Source organism: Halichoeres trimaculatus, unplaced genomic scaffold (assembly GCF_033239565.1).
Source record: "Halichoeres trimaculatus isolate MK-OKI-2021-1 unplaced genomic scaffold, fHalTri1.1 fHalTri1_scaffold_6, whole genome shotgun sequence".
NCBI classification, from domain to species: Eukaryota; Metazoa; Chordata; class Actinopteri; order Labriformes; family Labridae; genus Halichoeres; species Halichoeres trimaculatus.
Genome location: NW_027437184.1, coordinates 13,144,698 through 13,153,982, shown reverse-complemented (window position 1 = coordinate 13,153,982; position 9,285 = coordinate 13,144,698). Strand labels below are relative to the sequence as shown.

The 9,285-nt window shown below is 41.4% G+C and overlaps 1 protein-coding gene across 2 annotated transcripts in view; it reads left to right on the top strand.

Annotated features, from left to right (window-relative positions):
• The first annotated feature begins 825 nt into the window (after positions 1 to 825).
• LOC141791285 (glucocorticoid receptor-like) overlaps positions 826 to 9,285 on the top strand; it is a 74,212-nt gene continuing 65,752 nt past the window's right edge. For both annotated transcript variants that reach the window (XM_074671600.1, XM_074671599.1), the window contains exons 1-2: positions 826 to 1,309; positions 3,158 to 4,401. In XM_074671600.1, coding sequence (XP_074527701.1) covers positions 3,167 to 4,401 — 1,235 coding nt within the window. In that variant the 5' untranslated portion in view covers positions 826 to 1,309; positions 3,158 to 3,166. The remainder of the gene's footprint in view (positions 1,310 to 3,157; positions 4,402 to 9,285) is intronic.

Here is a 9,285-nt window from a genome sequence, read left to right as displayed (position 1 = left end):
TTTGTGATCCAAAGTCACTACTGTGTTTAATTTAGTTCTGAGTTGGTCTGGGACATTTTTAATTTCCTTAATCTAAACGCCATAGGCAATTCTTTATGTTTACCCCTATATGTTTGCATATTTAGGGGGTGTTTTCAACTTTTGGCTGGCTGTTTTCTCTTTATTGTCAGCTTCCTGTGAGTCTGCTGTCTCTCAGTCTAACTGTTTTTTTGGTTTGTTAGAGTTGAATTCATCGTGATTTTTTTTTACTTAGAACCCCCCCACCCCACCCCTCGCTCACAACCTTATTTGACCCCTTAAGGCCCCATTGCTGTAATTTCTGGTCTGTAACATTGTTTGGTGTTATGAAGACTCCAGTATGACTTGTTGCTAGTAATGACTCCACACTCCTTCAGTGCGGTGTAGAGGTAGGCAGCCAACGAAGACACGTTTTGACAGATTCCCCAGCAGAGAGAGTTTCAGTCAGGGAAAGGGGCGTTCACCGGCAAGTGTCAAACTAACAGCTAGGTAAAGTTAACAGAAACTAACGCATCATGGACCGGAAGCTCAACCAATATATTTTGAAATAAACGCTTGGAATTTCGCGGTCAAAAGCAGAACTACCAGTAAAATACGACATAACGTATGTTTCGGGTATATTTGTTATTATCTTTACATAAAGCCATTTTAAACTTCGTGTATTGTGTTTCTTAATTGAATTCGGGCTCTTGATGTTAACGTCGCAGTGAAAATGAGAATAAGATACTCTTATTTTGAAAATAAAAAGCGGAAGCGGTCTTTTTGTACCATATGACTTGACACCGCTTCACTAACTGTCCGCCATGCCCTGCCTGAGTTTGCAGTTGAGTGCACCAGGGCAGCACGGCCGTCTTATATAACTTTAATACACTCACGGGTTTTATGGCGCAGGAGCAAGCTTACACGCCGCAGATTTTTCAGTTCTTTTCGGATTTATTGTGGAAATTGTGATTAGAAGTCGTATCGATTACTTTTCCTCCAGCTGGAGACGTGCGTTAAAAGTTACCGACTGATCGGCGCTCACGGTTGAACTCGGCAGCCCCAGCTCTGACAGCGACTGTGCTGTCTTTAGTTAGAAATTAGTTAATATTTCGGACGATGTTTTCCTGCCAAACGGGGGGAGAGGTAGCAACGAATCCAGCTGACATCTCACCGTGCAAAATTACCACCAGGAAGGTGTTTTATTTGAGTGCTTGACTGTTTGGACATTGCGTTATTTCTCACATTTTTTTCCAACTTGGACCGACAGGAGATGACCTAACCGGTGGAGTGCATCCTTGTCTTACCACAGGTACGTACTATCACGTGGAAATGTCTTCTTTTAGATGCTAATACATGTCATCTTGTGGAAATGCTGCAAATAAACATTTAGTGGTTGCCTGTAGACTGGCTGTTGGTAGGCCGACGACGAGCGTCCCAGGCGCGTTGACAGCCCTGTGCCACTTGAGGTATAAATAGTGTCACCGAGAGAGCTCGAAAAACACGCATAAAATTTCTGCTAGATATGGAACCAAATATTCAATCTGAAACCAACAAGCTGCTTTTAAGCCTCTCCGTCCGTAGGCGGGTGATCAGTGTAATTTCCCATCGCAGCCAACAGGTTGCACTAATACTGTAATGTGTGTTGTGCTGTGCGGTAGGAAAAGTACAGCAAGTCGAGCTAGAGAACCCGAAACTTTTTATTACTTCGATGAACCAATAACCTTTCTCCCTTTATCTAGATGTCATTAAATCATTGATAAGTGTTGATTTTACCTATATCGACTGATACACCACACAGCCGTATGACTGTAGTGGGCGGGGAAATGTGGTGAAAATCCACGACCATTATAAAAAATCTGTTTAATCCACCACACCATAAAGTGTTAAATACTAATGAAACAACATCACTTTTTAACTGATTCCTCCCAAAGTCTCACGGGATCCTCACACGTGCTGGGATCTCACCTTAAGCTTCGCGTTTCATTTGCAGAGGAAGTGCTGTAAACCGCTGCCCATATAGCTCCATATACAGTGTCTGCTATGTGCTGTATGTATGAGAACCGTCTGTCACGACTGCTCTGGGGAAAGAATGATGAATTATGGCCGTTCTGCAGGATTCATTGATCAGAAAAAATGCAGGAATTTATCCAGCCGGCAAAACGTTATTAGACTTCACAGTCACGTTTCTAGATGACTTTTAGTATGTGAAGCACAGAGCAATGTAGGCCATGTGTGCGTGGTGCGTATGTTTGTAATTTTCAGACGCACACACTTGGCGCTCGTGACATCCTGAGCTTGCTTAGTGACAGTAGTTCATTCCTGCCCCCCTATCAGTGTTAATGATCAACAGATTATTTGTGAGCTGCAGATCCCTCACAGACATAAAACTTTGTTTTGCAGAACTGGCTCTTACATTTTTAAATTTATTTATGGTAAACAAACCCGGACCAAGTTATTCAATATTTTTGACAATTTTTTTTAACAGAAAAAAAAGTTTTTGATATTGTATTTTGCTTGCTCTTGCAAAATGAAATTGACAGTTACTGGTGACTACTGCAAAATGTCCAGAGGCCCACGCTGGGTTAATCTCATTCGACAGATGTATGTTGCTGCACACATGCTCTGCTGTATGGGGGACTGTCAGTGGCACTGCCTGTAACACAAGTCATGCCTGGACAAGTCTTACCCTAGGAAGGGCACAGATAAGAAGAAAACATGAAGATTTAAGCCATACATGTTGTCATGCTTGGTTTGTAATAGCTGTGATCTCTAATAATTATTTTTTGAGCCTGGTTAAGGTCATTCGTAGCTCTTCCATATTGCTCCTGTGTGGGTGTGAGAGGAGATGGCCTGTATGATACAGCTGCTGTCATTTCTTGAAAAATAAAAATAAATAAATGGTGTGGGCAGAGGCACAGTGGTAGACATGAGCTTTGCTTTTAAACTGCGCCACAACACATTTTTATTGCAGATGTTTCAAGAGACCTAGTACTGAGAAGCATCAATATTTCCTTTTGCATTTTAATTCATGCTGGATGTTGTTGCAGCATATTTATCCTCGTTCCTTGCGTCAACTCTGTTTTAAAGCCTGACTTTAACTATTCTCATTCTCTTTCTGCTTTGGGCTCTCTTTGACTCACCCTCACTGTCCTGTCAGGATAAAGAAATGGATCAGGGTGGACTGAGGCGCAACGGTAATCGAGACGACAGCCTGACATTTGGGGAGACGAGAGTCGGAGTAAGCAAAGTCACAGGTGACACAGCTGGTTCACTGCTTCAATCTCCAATCCACCTGCCCAGTCAAGGACCTCTGCCCCAGCCCTCAGCCGCCCCAAACGGACAAGACGGAAACAAAACCCAAGGAGATCTTGGAGTCCTCTTTGAGTCCACGCAGCTTCATATTCTGGGCGACGGGTCAGAGATGAAGGAGGGTAAAATGATCAGAATGCAGAAACAGCAACACCACCAGGATATGGGCATGTTCAACATGGAGGACAACTTGTCATTTTTGAAACCAAGTATTTCCGATCTGGATCAGATGTCCACTTCTATCATCAACACTTCTGACAACTCTGTGTTGGGGAGGGCTCTGCCTGACCTTTTCCCACCACACATCAAACAGGAGGTGAATTTCTCTCTGGATAAAGACTTGGAAACTTACAGCGGACCCACAGCCACTGATCCTTGCGATTTAGCTGGCAACAGCAGTCGTTTGACTGAGGATACAGAGATTTGGCAACACCTGGACCTTCCCAACTCACTACCAGAAATCAGTGATTTTGATTTAAATTCAGAAGTGGCACACTTGGATGACATCCTTCTCAACAACAGGGCCAGTGCTGATCCTGTCAGCAGCTTTCACAAGGAAACAAAGTCAATCATGGGTAACGGAGTTAACTGTACCGGTGTTAACGGCACGGACCAGCAGCACCATCCCATGCACCATCATCACCACCAGCAGCAGCAACAGCTTTATCATCAACAGCAGACACCCGTGTCCCTTCTCTCCAGCGTTATGATCAAGGAGGAGGTCAAAGATCCAGATGACTCTTTCATCCACATCCGCACTCCTGGTGTGGTCAAACAGGAGCAGCCAGACGGCGCTAGTTACTGCCAGTCACAGTGTCTCCAGAGCAGCATGAGCTCTCTTCATGGAGGAGGCCACATGTCCTCGCCTATGGGTGTCGGAACAGGACCTGGCTACCACTACAGAGCCAGCGCTTCCTCCACAGTGGGTCCTCAAGACCAGAAGCCTTTTGGCTCTTACTCAAACCTGCCTCTCGTGGGGGAGAGCTGGGCCAGGGGGAACAGGTATGGCGAATCATCTGGGATGCAGAGAAATGATAATGGGATCCCCTCGACTGCAACCATGGCACCTTTTCCTGTCGCCAGCTTCACCAGGTAGGACACAAGGAATGTCTTTATTTACTGCCCTGTCAGTCATGGATTTCTACATGACACACCTGACTTTCTCAGGTCATACCTGTTGCCTTTGCTAGAAAACAAATATGTAGGATAATTACCTCTTTGTCACCTGCTAAGAAGAAAGTTTGAATCAACATGACCCTGTTTTTGGATAAGTTCTTTCAGCACGTGTACTCTTTCTATTTTCGGCAAGCACTTAGGAAGAGGAGCAATTAAAAAATAAAGTATTTTAAGCTAAACTGTAAAGTCAAAAGAAGGAACTGATTATTTCCTCCTTATAAAGAAGTAGTCATTTTGCCTTTTTTCTTTTCACTGTGGCTCCTGGAACCACAAAAAAATAAGCGCAGGTCTCTGTTGAGTGGTCCTGAAATCAAATCGGTTCAGAGTGACGCATCAGGCCACTTCAGCTCCCTGCATTACACGCCATCGAGTGTGCAATTGGGGAAATGAAAGCAGTTGATTCTACCCTGACAGAAAAATAAGTCCTATACAAGAGGAGTGAACAGGTGTTTCTGTGTATTTGTCCGCGACTCTCTTTGTGAAGGAAGAGATAGCACCCTCAGGCCAAGGGGCATCTGGTGCTCATCATCTCCAACAGGCAGACAAAGCAGTGCCAACATTCTTCCAAATCATTTGAATTGCATCACAGTTTTGGAATGAATCAAAGAATTAAAAAGTGGGCTTTATTTAGAAGATTTTTTTCAGAGGAGACAGACAGGGGGAATTTCAAAAATTGGTTGAGGGCTTCTGAGGCCACAAGGAGTCAGGAGGGAATAGGAATACTACTGTGTAAGAATGGGAGACATTGGTTGAGCTGAGATGATGATCATCACTGACTTAAATATAATCCCATTTTGTGTTCTAGGAGTATTGCTGCTCTGATAGTTCTACAAACTGGAGCCCCACTGTTTTTAAGTTTAGTTGCTTAGATAATGAAGAAAGGGAGTGGTTAATTCATGGAGTGAAACAAATACAGGGTTTTAATGTTGGTTGTTCTGTTTTTTCTAAAATTGTGCCCTACATGATTTAAAGACATCCCAGGATTACACAAATCTAATCATCCCACAGGAAATGATTCATCAAGAAAAAGAAATTTGTGCTTTTCTGAGAATGCGCTGTGGTCGGGTTTGATGTATGAAAATTATGAAAGTCATCAATGTGCAACACACTGCAAGTGAAAAGTGTTAAAAGTTCTATCAGATAACTGAACAGGCCGCCTGTCTGACGAGGAAAGGGAGAGGACCTGCTGTTTTTTTATGAGCTACTTAGTAAACAGGGCTTAAATGTGCAGATCATGAGATGGTGTTTGATTAAAGTAGAGGAAAACGTGAGTCAGTTGATTCTTTCGACAGACCTGTTGAGGTGTTTGTTTTAGCCTGCTGCTTTGTAAACACGTGAAAGATGAACATAGGTGTCATCCGCTGTTATCTCCATGCTGTTACACTGACATGCTACTTTGTTGTTATCCAGTTTGAACCATGGAGAGCAAGCGGCTTTGCTCATGACAGTCCTTTGAGAAAAGGAAAAAAAGATAGTGTTTCTGGCTTTTATGTGTTTGCTTATTGTGCAACACATGTTTTATCATTTTGTATCGCACAGTTGTCCCCAGGCTATGTCCTGCTGGATGCACCAACATGGTGTGTGTTGCACACTGTGTGCCTCTGATGCTGACTCTCTGCAGGCTTCAACAGTGCAATGTTAAAGTCTTTACTGTAGGACTTAAAGCTTCTGAGCAGAGTTTTTAGCTGGTTCTGAAAAGACTGAAATAGGAGATTTGTTGTTTCTGTCAAGTTGTTTTTTGCTCACTACCTCTGATTTGAGTCATGCTGTGTAAATTTTTCACATGGAGACATTTTTCGTGAAAAAGTATGCTCTCTTTAATGGAAAAGCTACTTTGCCTATCAGTACAAAGTCTGCAAAGAATCCCCCACATGGTCTGAAGGGGCACCAAATCAACGCACCCAAATGTCCCCTACTGGAGCTTTGGTTATAAATAAAAGCAAAAAAAGAACAGATAAGTTTGTGATGGAAACCAAACCAGCATGCACAATGCTTATTAAAATGTAGTGCCTCTGCTTCATTTTTGGGGAACTTTCTGTGTGCGTTGATTTTGGTGCACCCTGTAGACAAACTGAAACCTCTTTTCTGGTCCTGTTCATATGTAAATTGAGTGTTGTCACGACAAAAATCTCATCCCTTTGTCCTTATACTGTCTGATGCATCTCTCATTGTGACTTTTTGCTGTGCTAAATGTCTAATTTTCTTCACCACGCTTTAAACTGTACAGTCCCTGTGCTCATGGTCTGGTTTTCCTTTTTAGGCCATAAAAGGCATCACTTTTAATTCAGTCTGTTCCAGTACCATTAAGAAACTTCTCACAGCATCGCTAATTAAAATAAAACTCTTTCAGATTGGCTGATTACCAAATACCCCACAAAATGAAATAAGTAAGAGATGACACATGTTTAAAGTTTATTTTTAGCTCAGTGGGGTTACACAACTTGACATTAAATTTAATACTTAGAACTCTGTTTTGAATTAGAAGGATTTAAATGAAATCCAATTATGGAAGTAAGGGGGAAACTATTGGTCATAATTTCATTATCTCATTACCATTTAGGTATTAAAACATCAGAAGGTTGTGGAATAATTGGCTCATGCCAAAAAAGGCTTTAATTAGCCTACAGTAAGATCTAGAATAGAAGTGGCACTGGAACTTAAATCATACTCAAATTTTGTGCTGTCTCAGTTTTCTGACATGGTCGGATGAAGAAGTGAACTGTTTTCTCATTAACACTGAACTGTCGTCCTTCTTCAGGTTTAGCCTAGTCTGCAAAGTGCAGTTTAGGGTTACTGTTGACTCTCACCATGTGGAGTTTGCCACCCCGCTTGCTACCCTGCTTGCTAGCAGTGTGGTGTTGTTGATCTCTGTGAGGCTTCTGGCTGCACTGATGGTCACTGATCTATCTGCTGACAGCACATGTCAGTGATGAAGCTTCAGCTATATTAAAGTGCCAGCTTCTAGTTAAACATATTAAATACCTCTCTCTGCAATTTTAGTGACATATCAGTTGCACTGGTATATAGGACGCAGCAGACTTTCCAGATCAGAGCTGTCCAGACTGTTGTCCAACGGGGACACATCTGATTGTGTGAAAATGCCCAAGAGTCAGTGGCTTCTGCAACATTTTTTTTTTTACCTCAAACAAAAAGTTACAAATGAATGCCTATGTCATAGCTGTTTAATTTTAATCATTTCTTTAAAAAAATGAATCAACAATCAGGTCATGTCAAATGTATTTGTGCTATCATCACAGGTAAACAAAGTTACAGCTCATGTCCTTGAATTGTCTCTTGATACCTGGTGATATATCTTCAGCTCTCAGCACTACAGTATCACAAGCCATGTAAAATGAGCAAAACTTAATCTCAAAGAAATAGAAAGCATTTTTCTTTTTCCTGTTAGTTTTCAGACAATTTTGACCAGTAAATAACACTTTCTGCACCAAATCTTTTTTCTGCTTTGAACAATTTTTATGCATCAGCTGTTGCTTTTTCAGCATCATTTCATAATTCTGATCTAATTATGTGCCTTCTTTCGCAAACTTTGTGTTTTTTCAGCACATTTTCACATCATGATAAATACAGTTGTTTCAACACGCCATCTTTGAGAGTTGTTCTGTTTCTGTTCTATTTAAGTCAGGACTGCAGAATTCAGGGAAGCTTTAGCCTAACCCATATACTATCCACATATAGCTTTATGAGACAGATTGTTGGATTTACGCAAATGTTGTTGGCATGCTTGCACAAAAAACAAATTTCATTTATAGTTTAGAATGTAATTTATTTCTGTGCCATAAATAATGCTTTTTTGGATGGGAGCTGGTGGTTGTTAAAAAAAGCCTTTCGCCATTAGCAGGCCAGACTTTGGACACGCCTGTTGTCAACAATTGAAAAAAGGAAGTGGAACTGTGTTGTATAATCTAAATTTGGCAGTATTGAGTCCAAAACAGTAAAAACAGTACTTTCAGTTTACAAGTAGATAAGACATTAAAGCAAGTTATACCTGTAAGAGAAGTTTGATTTGGTGTGGCTAAAAACTGATTATTGATTGTTCATGCCAGCAGCTGAAAAGTATGATTAGGACAAAGCATGTTTGCTTTTCACATGAAACTGCATGAATCTGTGTGTTTTTTAAATGAAGTCTGCGTGATTCACTGTAATTATACGTAGCCAGCATGGCTTGGCTACGGTACATTGGGCATTAATGTAGTTCATACTGTAATTACTGAAGGAAACTCCACAGCAGCTGTACACAATACAATGCATGACCCACACTAAAATAAGACAGCAAACTGTTTGAGCCGAGAAAAACAGAAATGCTCCTCTACCACGACCATAAAAAGTAAAAGGCTGCTTTGAACATTTCAAGCTGATTCTCTCATGCTGTTGCATTGGATTGCATTATGTTAGGTCCATGTGTGATGTTTGGTGTTCCTCAAAGTATGAATGAAACAGATAAATGACTGGCTGCCTGGATACCATGTGAGTTTCCCTAGCAACCAGCTTGATATACTGTATCCTGTATATTACCAGGCCCACCGCGCTCTTCTATGGGAATTTCTGCACAGTTGGAGCACAGTTTGGCTCAATCACGTTGCTTGGCTCCAGCCCACAGTTATATAACTGATAATCAAATGGACAAATGCTGTTACTTCATGCCCAGAGTGTAATGAGAGCCTACATGTATTCTGTAAAATTCTTTGATTAACATTGTGCTCCATTGTTTTTTTATTTTGCTTTTGATTTATGTGGGGAGGTTTTATTTTGCAACATCACATCTTTTCTTAGACAGGAGAT